A 15,832-nucleotide genomic window follows, 5' to 3' on the forward strand; every position below is an offset into this window, starting at 1 on the left:
GGAGGCAGAGGAGGAGGAGGCAGAGGAGAGGGCAAGAGCCAGAGGAGGAGGCAGGAGGAGGCAGCAGCCAGAGGAGGAGGCAGGAGGCAGAGGAGGAGGCAGGAGGCAGAGGAGGAGGCAGAGGAGGAGGCAGAGGAGGAGGCAGCAGAGGAGGCAGAGGAGGAGGCAGGAGGAGGCAGAGGAGGAGGCAGGAGGAGGAGGCAGAGGAGGAGGCAGAGGAGGAGGCAGGAGGCAGAGGAGGAGGCAGGAGCCAGAGGAGGAGGCAGAGGAGGAGGCAGGAGGCAGAGGAGGAGGCAGGAGCCAGAGGAGGAGGCAGAGGAGGAGGCAGGAGCCAGAGGAGGAGGAGGCAGAGGAGGAGGCAGGAGCCAGAGGAGGAGGCAGAGGAGGAGGCAGGAGCCAGAGGAGGAGGCAGAGGAGGAGGCAGGAGGAGGAGGCAGGAGGAGGAGGCAGGAGGCAGAGGAGGAGGCAGGAGCCAGAGGAGGAGGAGGCAGAGGAGGAGGCAGGAGCCAGAGGAGGAGGAGGCAGAGGAGGAGGCAGGAGTGCAGACAAGACAAGAAAGCAACAGGAGCACACACACGCACACACGCACACATGCACACACACATGCATACATACGCATACACACACACGCGCGCACACACATGCAAACAAAAAAAAAATCATGAATGCATTGCACATACATGACATACACAGACATGCACAATGTATGCTACTCCGTCCAACTGTCTATGACTTTGGCCCGGATCAACAAAGGGCCAGACGAAGCATCAAGTCGCAGACCCAGACCTGTGTTAGTCTTCCGCTAGGGCAAGCAATATCGTAACCTACTTTGCCCTTCATCCCTATTGTAGAGGCAGGGACAGATTTGGGGGTGGGGATGGGGGCAGAAGGGGGTGGAGGAGTTCCCTTTTTTTATATCTGCGTTTGAATTTTGCATGAACCCAGTCCGTTTGAAGGCACGCACACAGCGGTGAGCCCGAGGGGAACTGGGGCTGAAGAGGCGTGATCTGAAAGGGAAGAGCGGGGCAGGGCATCCCCCAAAGCTTAGTGGAGCACACTGTTGGGTGGGGCATCTGTGTCTACTGTCTACCATCCTCCACTAAATAGGATACCCATGCCTGTACCAGCCTGAGATACAAAGGCATAGAGAGAGATGTTTTTTGCTGCCTTTTAAATTAAGGCAAGGCAAGGCAAGTTTATTTATATAGCGCATTTCATACACAGGTGCAACTCAATGTGCTTCACAAAGTTAACAAATGTAAATGAAAGGAAACGGGGATGAAAGAAGGAAATAAATTAGAGTAAAAAAACATTTAAAACATTAAGATAAAACACAAGGTAAAAATAATAATAAAATGAAATAAAACATTTTAAATAAACATAAAAATAATAATAATAAAAAAAGAATGATATGTAATTTAAGCTAGGGGAAAGCATCTGAGAACAGCTTAAGGATAGGCAAAGCTTTCAAAGCCAACTGAAAGCCAACTGAATTGGAGATTCTATTTACCAGTACGTTAATTCTGAGAAAAGGTGTTCATGTGGTGATGATGTGGTCCTTGGGAGAGAATGTAAGCAGTCCAAAGCTGAACAAAATTGAACTTCAAAATTGAGCTTGAAAAATTGAAACCTTCACCTGAGCTTGAAGTTAGCCGGTTAATTGCCAAGTATAATCAAGAAGAGCCACTGTGCAATCATCGACCATAGGCCTCGAGCACAAAAACAAGTTTTCCACTAATGCAGATTAGCTTAAAAGGCATACAGCCCCCCACCCCCCAATCCCCTGCCCTCCACTTTTGCATGAATATTTCCCATCTTAAGAGTCATGGTAAACACGCTTGAGTGCTTTTATGTGACATTAAATAAGTTTTGAGACGCATGAAAGTGGAGGAATAGGAAAAAATGTAAATAAGCATAACTGAGCATCTGTCCAACAAGTAGGCAGTATCCCCGTCATAATATTGGGTATTAAGTGTCGTTAAAAGAGGAAAAAAGTGAAGGGATTTTCCATATTTGACAGTAGACAGAAGGGCTTTAGACTAGGTTTCCTGTAAGCTGTGCAGTGCACACCCTCCCCCGCCCCCGCCCGACCTTTTCGTATCCTCCTCCCCGGCTTCCTAGTGTGCCACCACTGTCATTCACCACTCCTGTTGAGTGTGCAAGACTTATTTTGGCCGTCCTGTTAAAAGCCATATAGGGCTGCTCTGCGTGTACTTTACCAACTTCATTATTAATGAGCCTGTGAAGGGAGAGACCTTGGTTTGGTGGGCCAGGAGGAGCCACGTGGACACTGGTGTAGCTGCTGCCGCCGCCGCCGCCGCTGCTGGCGCTGACTTGATGGTCTGGAAAGGCTGGAAAGTGGAGAGCATCTCCCCCATCCATTAAGAAAAGGTGCAGTAAGGAGCTGGCTGCTGGTACAGAACTATCCAAGCTGTGGTGGGGGCCGGGTGTTGGTTGCAGAGGAACTACACTCCTGGTGTCGTCTGTTAGTATCCACCATTAAAGCGCTCATGGCAGTGGAAGAAGGCGGCTGGGGGTGGGGGTGGGTTGGATAGGCCACAAGAGCCATGGCCCTGTGCGTAATGCTAAGGCAGTTAATGGGGGTAGTCCTCTCTGGTCTGAGGTCTGCCATGCTTTAAGCAGTGAGCCCGAGGGAGTTGCTAAAAATGAATGGGGTGAGCTCCAGTGCTCAACGCACCCCTCCTCCACTCCCCCCTCCACTCCACTTCACTCTCAAGCTATCCCCCCACGCTCCCAATGCAGCCATGCATTCCAAAGTGGGCGCCATTGATGTTTTGACATCCAAAAAGGCGAGACGGAACAAAGGGAGGTTGTGTCTGGGCCCCACACTGGTGTCAGAAGTGAGTCTTCGCGTGCCCTTGCAGTGTTACACTTTTTAGCATTTCATGAACAGAAATGAAGATATTGGGAGTATCTTTGAAGGGAGACATTGGAGATATTCTTTGATGTATTTTTCTCTTCTCCCTCTTATACTCACATTCCCACAGATATCAGTTTCTATCTGACCTGGGTGGTGTGTCTGGAGTAAGGATTCCTGCTTTCCCTCTCTGTGTAGATTTTTTTAATTCTTTGAAAAGTTAATGAAGCTGAATGTTTTGTTGTGTGCAGGGGTTCTGGCCTTTTTCTCTGTGTGCCTGTATCTTTAATCATAGACAAGAGGAACTCTCTGCCCTCAGTCACAGCTCAGCCTCCACGCACTCTTCTCTCTCTCTGTCCATGCACACAAAGCAAGAAGAACAAGAAGAAGAAGAAGAAGCAGAAGAGAAAAATCTCTCACCCATCTATCCATGCATTCATCCATTTATCTTTAATCATAGACAAGTGAAACTCTCTGCCCTCAGTCACAAGCCTGCATGCACTCCTCTCTCTCCCTGTCCATGCACACAAAGCAAGAAGAAGAGAAAAATCTCTCACACATCTATCCATGCATTCATCCCTCCATCCATTTATCTGCTCGTTCATTCTTTGCTCATTTATCCTCTTGGCCGTTCTTTTAAAAGAGTGATCATGAATGAGGAACCGTAATCGAACCCGGGCCTCAGCACTGGCAGTGGCGGTGGCAGCGGCGGCACCCTTATCACTCTGTTTACAGTTCAGTGGGTACATTATTAACATCACGGCATTAATCAAATCCCAGCAATTCTTTCTCTCCCTCCCTCCCTCCCTCCCTCATCTCGGTCTGTCCCCACACGTTATGGTAATGAAACAACCATCTTATAACATGTGGAGTGGTTTACACAGATGGAGAGAAAGAGAGAAAATGCAATGGGAGCCGCCGCAGCGTTATAAATAATAGTAATCAATAATGAATGAACTTGTCTTTCACATATTTGGAGTCCCGGCTCTTGCTGAACCAAACCCCGAGGGGATCGGGGTTGTTGGGGTTGTTAGAGGGGGACGAGGAGAGAGAGAGGGAGAGGCCTGGATGGCTAGTTGCAGAGCAAGAATCCTCTCTGTTATTCTCTTTTTGTTGGAAGCACATGGCCAGGGAGGGAGTTGTCATTTTTTCCCTGCCGGTGGAGAGGAGTGGAGTGGAGGGGAGAGAAGAGGGGTGAGGAGGCCTTCTTGTTTATACCCCAGCTAGACATTATTTATTTATCCACCCTCATCTGTTTGGCCGGCTGGCTGCGGATTTCTTCCATTCAGACTTGATCATTATGCCTGATGCATTATTTACCACGGCCTGGCAACGTTGCATACAGAAGCAGGCCTCTCTCTCTCTCTCTCTCTCTCTCTCTCTCTCTCTCTCTCTCTCTCTCTCTCTCTCTCTCTCTCTCTCTCTCTTTGGCAGGTGCGAGTGTCCTTCTCCATCTATTTGTATGTCTATCCGTCTTGGGCTTTCTCCTCACAGCTCAAACCAACCAACCAACCCACCCACCCCAACCCGCGTCTCTGCTGCTCCCCCACTCACTCTATTGCCCGTCCACAGTCGTTACCGCCTCTGCCTCCTGTGGTACGTATATTAGGTTGTTTTGCATCCTCTGCTCCTGTGCTTCCTCGTATGAGGTCACCGAAACTCGGACAAAAGGAGGATTTAAGTTCAGCCTTCCCTTTTGTGAGCTGAGCTTGTTTCACGTTTCTATTCCTAGTTGTTGTGACCATCGGAACACGGTTGATAAAAATAAACCTTTAAACGGGAGCATCAGCTGCAGACGGTGGAATTTTCCAGAAGCATCCCTATGCGGAATCAATCGGAGAAAGTCAAAGGAGGAAAGACAAAAAAAAGAAAAAAACAGCCTCTACCTGCAAACAAGCCAGCTGGAGAGGTTAGGGGATGGACCCTGATTTGCATGTGAGGGTTAGCGATAAAAACTCTTTGCCCTGTGAACACCTGCTCCCATTTCCATACCAAACCCTTTCCCGCACCTGTCTGGGGCGGTGTTCTGTGGCCACAGGGCCCTTCGCCTCGTCTCTTACCTGGCTCTCTATTTTTGGCCCTCGCCGCAACCCTTATCAGCCATGGAAGTGTCGAGCGGGCGGGCGGCTGCCGTGCCGTGGGTGTGGAAGCTGGCCCAGCAACTCTTTGAGAGCGATAAGCGCTACTGCTACTTTCCTTTGTGTTTATTTTGTTTTTGTTTAGCCGTCTCCTGCAGGTACTGCTACTGCTGCTGCTAGCTCTGGCTGCTGTCACGTTGAAATGAAACTACACAGCAGGGGAGATATAGAGGCTTCAAGATGGCTGTCCACTTGTCATCGTTGCAAGCTTCACATTCCTGTCTGTCATCGGCTTCAACCACCCCCCACCCCCACTCACCCCTTCTCCTCCTAGCTGACGTTAGGAAGTGCGCAGCAATATTAGGTGGGGCAAGTGCTCGTATTTTCTCCCGAGCAGAGCAGAGTTTAGTAGGCCAGGCCAGGCCAGGCCAGGCCAGGCAAGGTAGGGCATTGTGCCGACGTGTACTCCTTACTCCACGCTCACAACTCCGCCTAGGGATCAGGTGTCTCGCGGTGGCCTGAGGCCCAGGGAGGTAAATCAACTGACCACGTGCGGTTGTGTAACAAGAGGAGCACCCGATTGCCGCTGTGCTGGGGACACTGAGCGAGTGAGCGACTGACTGACTGACTGAATCACGGTGAGAGACGCAGGAGTGGGATCATCCCAGGCTGTTCACAAAACAACCCCCCCGGCTGGAATTACACCCGGCTGAGACCCGGCTATTCTCTCTTTCTTGAGTGTCTGTCAGAGCCCTCCTTCCCAGAAACAACATCTAAGGTTGCACCAATTGCCACCATTCTGCCACGAGGCTAAGTGGTTGTCTTTGTTGTTGCCAGGGGCTATACTCCAGATGAGGAGAGCAGCATCTACATTACATACAGTAAACACTGGCCACCAACCAACCTGTTGCTTACGACAAAGGCAATAGTGACCCTTTCTTCTATGTAGAATGGAATGCTAAGAAGTTTGTGAAGACGGCTTTCTTCTGAGGTTAGCTTCCATTTCAGAACAACACTGACCTTAGCCCTCATCTTCAGTAACACCCACCTGTGCTGACTTAAACCACATATTCTGTATCTCTCAAGTTTTAAGTTTTGTATTGCTAGTGTTCTTGTGCATTGCTGCACCCTGTATTTTTCCACTCTTTTATATTGCTTTTGAGGTCCTCTTTTGGAAGTCGCTTTGGATAAATGTAATAATAATGCACAGGGTATTGAGACAAATGAGATAAATGGTATGAGACAAAGCAGTCGCCCCTGATTTCCCAGTGCTGGTATTTGGTTCTATTTGTGGTGTTTTCTGTTACAGTAACTTACTGTATAGTTGTGCAGAATTCTGATGGTTGTTCTGCACAGGAGATCCCCAGTGGAAATGCGTATTGTTTTTCTCCTTCCCTCCCTCTTCCCTCGCCTCTCATTCATCCCTCACACCATGGGCCCTATTGACACGTGCCGCTTATTGATCAACATCGCTCCGGAGTAAATGCGCCATTGATCAGTCGCTTTGTTAACTGCTGGCCTCAGTGACTCAACCCACAGCCAAGCCGACGGTCTCACCTTAGAATCTCAGAATTCTCTCCACCTCCTCCTTTCTCCTTTCTCCTTTCTCCTTCCTCCTTCCTGCCTTCTCTCTCTCTCTCTCTCTCTCTCTCTCTCTCTCTCTCTCTCTCTCTCTCTCTCTCTCTCTCTCTCTCTCTCTCTCTGACTCCTTTCACATTACCTTTACAGCAGCGAGCCTGTCATACTTTGCCCTTCCCCTCTCCCTCTCTCCCTCCCTCCCTCCCTCTCTCCCTCCCTCCCTCCCTCCCTCCCTCCCTCAGAGTCTCTTTTGCACTGCAGTGCAACCTTGTAAACAAGTCTCTCAGCAACACGTCAGCCTCTGGAGGGAAAAGTTGCTCCTCTGAGTCCTTAACCCTCCTCATCATCACCCCCTTGCTCTCTGAAGCGGCCCGGAGGGGTCACCGTCAGGAGTAAAGCCACTTCCGCCGCAGCCAAACAACACGCACGCACACACGCGCACGCACACACGCGCACGCACACACGCGCACGCACACGCACACTCCCTCCCCACACCAACTGCCTCAGGGGCAAACAGCCTCCTCCTCCTCCTCCTCCTCCTCCTACTCCTCCCTGCCCCTCTCTCGTTGTCTTCATCTCCTCTGTGTTAAAGCTATTTTTAGGAGTCCCCAATCATTCATCTTTTCTTCCTCAACTCCCCAAAGGGGCTCGTGATGCTCCAAGCAATATTGTGTCCTTAAACCAGAAGCAAACATCATAAAAAGGGCTTCATCACTTTCACCGAGCTGGAAGCTCAATCTACTAGTAACACAGCTGAATGCTCTCTCTCTCTCTCTCTCTCTCTCGCTCTCTCTCTCTCGCTCTCTCTCTCTCGCTCTCTCTCTCTCGCTCTCTCTCTCTCGCTCTCTCTTGCTCTCTCTCTCGCTCTCTCTCTCTCTCGCTCTCTCGCTCTCTCGCTCTCTCGCTCTCTCTCCTCCTGCTTTTAGAGGTTTAGGAAGTAGCGCGAGATGCATTACTCGTGTCAAGTATGAGATGACGGACTGTTGCTCTTCTCGTGACACCTGTTTTTCCTGAAGGCCATTAGTTGGGAGGAATGGGTGGTTGGTGAGAGAGTGAGAGAGAGAGTGAGAGAGAGTGAGAGAAGTGATGGAACAGAGAGAGAGAGGGAGAGATGGATGGATTTATGTTGTGCGGACTGCGGAGGGGGGTCGAGGTTGGACTCTAATTGCCCCTACCTCACACTGCCCTGTCAGCTCACAGCTACAAGGACTTAATGATAATCTTTAAATCTTTTATAAAGCTTCCCTCTATTTCCAGTGCCACCCCGGCCGTCGGGAGCCCCTATAGTAGTCACTGTAATTGCAGTTATATGGTGGTAATGAGGATGGAGGGGAATGGAGGAGGGAGAGAGAGAGGGAGAGAGAGAGAGAGAGGGAGAGAGAGAGGGGGGGGTGAGAGAGAGAAGAAAGAGAGAGGTGGGGGAGAGAGAGAGAAAGAAAGAGAGAGAAAGAGAGAAGAAGAGAGAGAAATAGAAGGAAAGGGAGATGGAGAGAGAGGGGGGGGGTAGAGAGAGGGGAGAAAGAGGGGGGGGGGGTAGAAAGAGAGAGAGTCCCACTGCCTGGACCTTCTGTGAATCTGGCCAGTGTTCCAGGAAGCCGAGCAGCAGCGCGCATAAACACTCTGCATGCCTGCGACGGCACTCTGATGTCACCAGCCGGGAGGGAGGGGAGAGGGAGCCGCCAGAGAGCAACACGGGCCGAGAGAGGCTGGGCTAGAGCGCAGCGAGCGAGAGAGGGGAGGGGACGAGGGAAGACGGAGCGGAGAGAGAGCTAGAGCTCCAGCCTGAGGGGAAGAGAGTAGAGCCGAGCAGAGCAGAGTGAGCAGGGAGAGAGAGAGAGCGCGTGTGTGTCCCCGTGTGTGTGTGTGCGCGTTTGTGCGCGCTTGACAGAGACACCGAGCGAGACGGAGAAGAAGCAAATCCGCCATGTGTGAGTGAGTGATACGAGAGAAGAGGGGAGAAAGAGAGCGAACGAAACGATAGCAGCGTGTTTGTTTCTCCACACTATGCCGATCCGCACCGCAAACTAGAGGATTCTTCCATCTTTTTCACACGGCTGCCGCCAGCCATCCGCGCAAGCTATTTTTGTTTTGCTTTTGTTTTGTGGATTTTTTTCCAGTTTGGATTTTTCGCCAATCTCCGTTGTCCTCTCCTCCTCCTATTTTCAACATCTTCCAGGCACAGAGTGCTTCTCTTCCCCCTCCCCTCCCTTCCCTTCCCTTCCCTTCCCCGGTCTGGACCAAAGAGCTAATGGGTAAGAACTGGCCGGCTGGCTCCCTGTTGCTGTGGCTTGGATGCATGTGTGTGTGTTTGCACTTGCACGTCTGTGTGTGTCTGTGTGTGTGTGCCTGCGTGAGTGTGTGGGTGGATGGATGGGCTAGTGCTTGTGTGTGTGTGTGTGTGTGTGTGTGTGTGTGTGTGTGTGTGTGTGTGTGTGTGTGTGTGTGTGTGTGTGTGTGTGTGTGTGTGTGTGTGTGTGTGTGTGTGTGTGTGTGTGGATCGCAGCTTTTTATTGAATGGTGGTGACGAACGCTTCCTCACACTCTGCTTGCGTATGCCCGTGCGAGTGTGTTTGTGTACATGCTGCACAAACAGCACACAAACATGCTGCATCCTTGACATGGACCTGAATGACTACAGGCAGGATGTCTGTCAGGGGTGAGGAGAGATTTCAGAGTCCCCCTCATTACGGCTGCGTTGTTTGAAGATGTCACTGTGTTTACGTGTGTATGAATGAGTGAATTTGCGTGCGTGTGGGTGCATGTGCGTATGCCTCTGTGCGGGTGTGTTTTTGTGCGTTTGTGTGTGTGTATGCGTGCGTGTGTCTGTGTTTCTGTGTGTGTGTGTGTGTGTGTGTGTCTGTCTGTCTGTGTGTGTGTGTGTGTGTGTGTGTGTGTGTGTGTGTGTGTGTGTGTGTGTGTGTGTGTGTGTGTGTGTGTGTGTGTGTCTGTGTGTGTGTGTGTGTGTGTGTGTGTGTGTGTGTCTGTGTGAGTGTCTGTGTGTGTGTGTGTTTGTGTTTCTCTCTCTCTATGTTTGTGCATCTGAGCGTGTGTGCATGTGTGTGTATGCGTCTGTGTGTGTATGTGTTTCTCTTTGTGTTTGTGTGTGCGTGTTTGTGTGCATGTGTCCGTGTTTGTGTGAGCTTGTGTGCGTGTGTCTGTGTGTGTTTACGTTTGGACATGCTGCAAGGGCCAGGTTTGCTGCCGAGAGAGAGAGGGAGAGAGAGGAGTCACTCGGCTGTGGTCTCTGGCGCAGGGTCTCTGTCCTGGACAGGCTGTTCAGAACACACAGAGGGAGCGCAGAGAGGAGAGAGAGAGAGAGGGAAAGCAGAGAGAGAGAGGGAGAGAGAATGAAAGAGAGAGGGAGAGGGAATGAGAGAGAGAGAGAGAGAGAGAGAGAGAAAGAGACAAAAGGACCAAAAAGGGGGGCGTGTGGTGTGGTGATGGTAGGGGGTCTTGTCATGAAGGAAGAACTGTTTTAGTAATACAGAAGCGTTTTGGAAAGATGCGAGCGATACAGAGGGGAGAGAGAGTGGACGGGGGTGTCCAGGCTGGGCTTTCCGAGCCGAGTTGCGGAGGAGACACAGAGCGAGAGAGAGGGAGGGAGGGAGAGAGGGAGAGGGAGAGCGGGGGCGAGAGAGAGAAAGAGGGCTAGCCTTCCTCTGACATCATAGACTTTCCGGACCGGACCCAAACTAATGAGCCGCTGCCAGGGAATTAGTTTCGTTGGCAACATGAATCTTTAATCCCATCCTCCTGTGCATACACATGTATTTGTGTGCGTGTGTGTTTGTGTATATGTATGTGTGTGTGTGTGTGCGTACACGCATGTTGGTGTGCACTGTGCAGTTGCAGTTTATGCTAAAAGACTGTCTACCGTAAGCCCTTGGGTAGTTTGTTAGAGGGAAGATAGTTTGTTGGAGCGAAGATTCCCTCCTATATTTTTTTTTCACATGTAACTTGCTGAATAGTGGATTTTTTTTCTCCAGAATTAACTGAATGACTTGTGCGTAAGTGTGTGCGTGTGCATTTACACCGTTTCCAGGAAGAGCTAGTGTGTGTGCCTGCGCACACTTTGTGTGTGTGTGTGTGTGTGTGTGTGTGTGTGTGTGTGTGTGTGTGTGTGTGTGTGTGTGTGTGTGTGTGTGTGTGTGTGTGTGTGTGTGTGTGTGTGTGTGTGTGTGTGTGTGTGTGTGTGTGTGTGTGTTTGCAGCACACTGTACTGTTAGCTGCTTAGGTGGAGTCCTGTCCAGGCTGTTGGCATGGCGGTTGTCCCTGGCAGACACACTGCTTCTCTCCCACCATACTGGCAGCCAGCAGCCCGCAGTGTTGGGCTCCTCTTTCCTCTCCTCTCCTCTCCTCTCCTCTCCTCTCCTCTCCTCTCCTCTCCTCTCCTCTCCTCTCCTCTCCTCTCCTCTCCTCTCCTCTCCTCTCCTCTCCTCTCCTCTCCTTTTCCTTTTCCTTTTCCTTTTCCTTTTCCTTTTCCTTCTCCCTCTCCTCCTTCTCCTTCTCCCTCTCCTCCTTCTCCTCTCCTCTCCTCTTTACTCTTCTCTTTACAATCTCTCCTCTCCTCTCCTCTCCTCTCCTCTCCTCTCCTCTCCTCTCCTCTCCTCTCCTCTCCTCTCCTCTTCTTCTCCTCTCTCTGGCCCTCACGTCCCATTGCCCGTTAGTCACTCGCCTGCCTGCGCCCACCCCTCCCTCGACCTATTGGAAGCAGATGTGACTGCACACACACACACACACACACACACACACACACACACACACACACACACACACACACACACACACACACACACACACACACACACACACACACACACACACACACACACACACACACACACACACACACACACAGTCCCATGATCTGCTGTCGCATGTTACTGTGTTGTCGCTATAAAACATACTGTATGGAACTTCATGTAATTATGGTTAACTTGCCTGTTGTGTCTGGTCGAGAAGGACAGCTTGTGGAAGAATATGATTGGTGCCAAGGGTCAAGAAGTTGTTGGTTAATGCACACCATCTGCTTTGCCTGTATGGTTTATGGCGGATGCCTGGTATGTGTATATTTACAGGGGAGTGTGTGTGTGTGTTTGTGTGTGCGCATGCACGCGCATGCGTGAGAGTGATGCATGCTCCTGTGTCTATGGTAAGCATCAGTCACTGCGGGCTTGGTAAGAGCAGAGATGGCGGCTTCAGTGGGAGTGGAGTGTCCTCCTGCTTTGCGGAGGTCCCCTCCTCCCCTGGCTGTAGATCTCGGAGCCGCCCGTGAAACCCTCCAGTAGAGAGAGATTCCAGTCTGCTCAGTCACAGTGGCTTCACGCATGAGACAGATAGGACAGCGCAAAGATTGTGCAAGCAAGCGGTATGCAGACACAGACGCTCAGACAAAAACAGAAGCACGGAGGGAGTCCTCTGGTGGAGGTGGCCGTGTTTGGGGGAAGCAGTGTGTATAAAATACTCACACTAAAGTATGAGACTAGAGCGAGATTGGTATGGAAGGCACTTCCTTTTTGCACTCATTTTCTTCCTGGTATTTTGAGCCCCCCCCCCTGACTGCGCATAGATATGCCAACACTACATGACATTACATTTAGCAGAAACTTTTGACCAAAGCGATTTAAATGGAGGACATTCAAGCAAGCACAGAGTGTAGGGTCAGTGCAGAGTACAGAAGTATGCAAGTAATGTAGAACAGATAGAGAGCAATATATAAAAATAATATATAAAAATAATATATAAAAAAATAGTGGAGGACCTATGAATTTTAGTGTAGTGTAGTGTGTAGAAAGTGTAGTGCAAGTTAGTACATTACATTACATTACATAGTATTTAGCAGATGCCTTTGACCAAAGCGACTTACAAGGAGAACGTTTAAGCAAGAACAGGGAGCCATGTACCCATGATTAGAGGTGAGTAGAATTAGTTATGTTATGCAGTGAGAACATTTAAGCAAGAACAGGTAACCATTAGGGGTGTAACGATATCGAACCGAACCGACGTACCGTACCGAAAAGACCTGTACCGAATCGAACAATGCTGTACCGAGTACCGAAAGGTTGATTAAAAGGCTACTCTGTTCATGTTTTTACATTATGCTGCTACTATATGCAGAGGCTCGTGCAGAAACCTGAGAGAGAGTGCAAGAAAAAAACAGGTGTAGATGCTTGGTCTTTTTGAAACATTGAGGAGAAAGTGGTATTTCTTACACTGATGAAATCTCCGACCCAAAGTAGCAGGTTGAATGTATTTCCCTTTTTCGATTGTATTTTGACAATATTTTGGTGAAATTAACAACGTGCTGAGGAAGAAAATGGTTTTCTATTTTTTTCCAATATACTGTACCGAACGGTGACCCTAAAACCGAGGTACGTACCGAACCGTGATTTTTGTGTACCGTTACACCCCTAGTAACCATGTACCCATGATTAGAGGTGAGTGGAGTTAGTGATGTTATGCAGGGATTTCGTGTCCTCCTCCACGTTATTCCCTGCTATCGTTGAATCATTCCCTGGCTTGGCTTGGCCAGTCTCCAGCTGACATTACAGTAGTGGCGGCTGCGTAGCGGCAGTAAAAGCAGTGAGAAGGGGCCTCGCCTCGGCAACAGGACTGATTGCTTGCTTTCGCCTCCGGCCAACCAACAGCCTCTTCCAGCTCCGTCGCCATGACGCTACGACGTCAACATCTCCTTCCTGCCGCCCGCCGCTGTTACCTGACTCTGGACGCACGCACGCACGCATGCACGCACACAAACACACACACACACACACACAAACACACACACACACACACACATACACACACACATCAGCAGTTTGCTCTGCGGCCGGGATGACAAGCGGTGGAGATTTCATCCGTCCGCTAATCCCTCTCTCTCTCTGTCTCTGTCTCTGTCTCTCTCTCTGTCTCTCTCTCTCTCTCTCTCTCTCTCTCTCTCTCTCTCTCTCTCTCTCACTGGGATGCAGAGAGGGGGATTGTGGCAGAGATGGAGGGATAGGGATAGGGATCCTCCATCCGTATAAGGATGCACAGAGCAGGAAAACACCAACAAAGCAGCTCACGCCCCAGGGGGACGAGAGCTATAAATAGATCAAAAACGGCTAGCTCTTCCCCTTGCAGATCGCTCCCCTCCCTCCCCTTCCCTTTCCTCCCTCCATCCTCCCCCCTCCTCCCTCCCCACTCTGCTGTGTTTGGCTGGCAAAGAAGCTGCTTTGCATGGCTGCTTGCTCGTTGCTCTTAAGGAAGCTGATGTATAGGGTACTTGTTTGTGCACTAGTTGTGTACACATTGTGGGCTTTTCTTTTTTGTTTGTTTCTGTGTTGTGCATCAAGGTTTACAGGAGAGGCCTAACGGATGTAAACATAACCTTGGAGCAAACTTGCCCTAACTAGCGCGGTTTTTATGTCAGTGTAGTTTTTTTGTCCTACGGTCGTACAGAAGTGCGTTCATTTGTTTACAGGCGTGCACTGTACCCAGACATGGCCCCCAGAGCGAACAAGAGGACGGGGAAGTAGGCTAATAGACGCACACACATCTAACACGGAGTGACGTTTGGCCTGAGGCAGATGGGTGTGGCCCTACAGTCAGGCTGGCTAGCCTCTCAGCCAATGTCAGAGCAGTTTATTTGACCCGTTCCTGTGACCCAGAATTCAGCACAACAAGACTCCCCCACACCCCCTAAATCGCCACTCCCCCCCCACCCCGCTTATAATGGATGGAGAGTGATGTGATGTTGCTGTGGCTTTTCCTTTGCTGTAGCAGCCAGGGATTTAAAATGATAGTGTTCAACAAACATAAACACACATGGAAACATGCTAGCTGGAGTAATTGCAGGCGATGTTTGTTGTAGCTTTGCAGATTTATGTGGAAGAATTGGGCAAGATTTGTTCTCTTTTCTGCTGTAACCATTTCTCATCTAGGCCTAGTTCTACTTACCGTAAGACTAGTGTGTGTTTGGTGGTGTCAGTGTGGTGATATAATGACAACTACTGGAGCGTAATGGGAAGTGCACAGACTTGTAAACTACTGTAGCGTTGTTTTACCGAGTACAGGCGAGGTGACGGACGTCATTGTGTCATGTCAGACTCTGGTCAAGTGTGGAGGTAAACAAAGGCTTCAGGTTGCAGTGAGTGACAGGTGGGTCGCCGCATGCGTGCCGCTCGTCTTCATGATTTACAGACTGAGAGTGTTTGAGAGGTGTTTGTGTGAGCACTCAGGTGGTTGTTGTACTGTGCGTTTCTGTTGTTGATGTTGTTGTAGTTGTTCAGTGGTCAGAAAGCAATCTTTAAAAGTACGCATGCGTGCCGCTTGTCTTCATGATACTGACTGAGAGTGTTTCAGAGGTTTGTGTGAGCCCTCAGGTGGTTGTTGTGCTGTAAGTTTCTGTTGTTGTTGTTTTTTGTCGTGGTTGTTGTTGTTGTTGTTGTTGTTGTTTTGTTATTCATTGGTCAGAAAGCAATCTTCAAACGTACAACCTGCTATAGCTGGTATATCTGTCTCTTGAGCTTCCTGACTTATACCGACTGCTAATCGATCTACATCAGAAATTAATGGGATGTGTGTAGAAAGACCTGTTCGAAGTACTGCACTGTGTTTTTTTTTAAAGTTGTTTGGTCCAAGGTGATTTGCTATTTTTCTGCTAACCTGTTAATATCAAGTTGGATTGGGGTAAGCTTAATCACTCAGGTTTGCCAGGCTTTGCCATTCCTCATACAGTGGGTAACTGGTTCCTCTTTTATTGATTGGTAGATAAAGCATGTTCCTCAGCATCCTTGTCTAGATAAACTTTATTGACTTCCTTTATTGGTCTAAAAGGCTGTCAGTCAAACATGGCACAGCTCTGCCATGGACATGTATTATTAGGGAATGCAGTTGGGTTGGATGTGTAAGCTTAGTGGATGTTTACATGGATTTGCAGTATGCTGCAACTGAACTTGGAGATAAGCCAGAGACTCTTGATCCTGAAAGTGTTTCTTTTTTAGAGTAAATAGTTGTCTCTTGGCTCGTTTGGCTTTTCACACTTTAATAAGGGCTAACCTACTCTGCATCATAGACGATATAGGGATTGAAACACTGGAAAATAAGACGTCAAACTGCACATCGGGTAACCTAGTTTGACTTCCATGTTATTGCCATATTTTGATTCATTCTGTAATTTTAAAAATTGCATGTTTACCAGCCTGCTTTTTGACGGGCTTTTCTTCCGTGACAGAGGAGGTACTTTGCCATGCTGTCATATTTAGGGTCAGATAGTTCATTCTACTTTGACTGGTAATTTGGTTTGTCTGTTTTTTTT

General features: G+C 49.4%; 1 protein-coding gene across 4 annotated transcripts in view; it reads left to right on the forward strand.

Moving 5' to 3' along the window:
- The window catches only part of hdac4 (histone deacetylase 4), a 285,327-nt gene that overhangs the window by 125,158 nt on the left and 144,337 nt on the right, over nt 1-15,832 (forward strand). Inside the window, exon 1 of one of the 4 annotated variants that reach the window (XM_063213477.1) lies at nt 8,134-8,786. The exons of the other annotated variants lie outside the window; for them this stretch is intronic. Within the exon in view, the coding sequence (XP_063069547.1) occupies nt 8,783-8,786 (4 nt within the window). The 5' untranslated portion in view covers nt 8,134-8,782. Of the gene's footprint in view, nt 1-8,133; nt 8,787-15,832 lie in introns of those variants that run through there. 4 annotated transcript variants of the gene reach the window in all.

The sequence above is a fragment of the Engraulis encrasicolus genome, chromosome 13 (assembly GCF_034702125.1).
Source record: "Engraulis encrasicolus isolate BLACKSEA-1 chromosome 13, IST_EnEncr_1.0, whole genome shotgun sequence".
Lineage (NCBI taxonomy): Eukaryota > Metazoa > Chordata > Actinopteri > Clupeiformes > Engraulidae > Engraulis > Engraulis encrasicolus.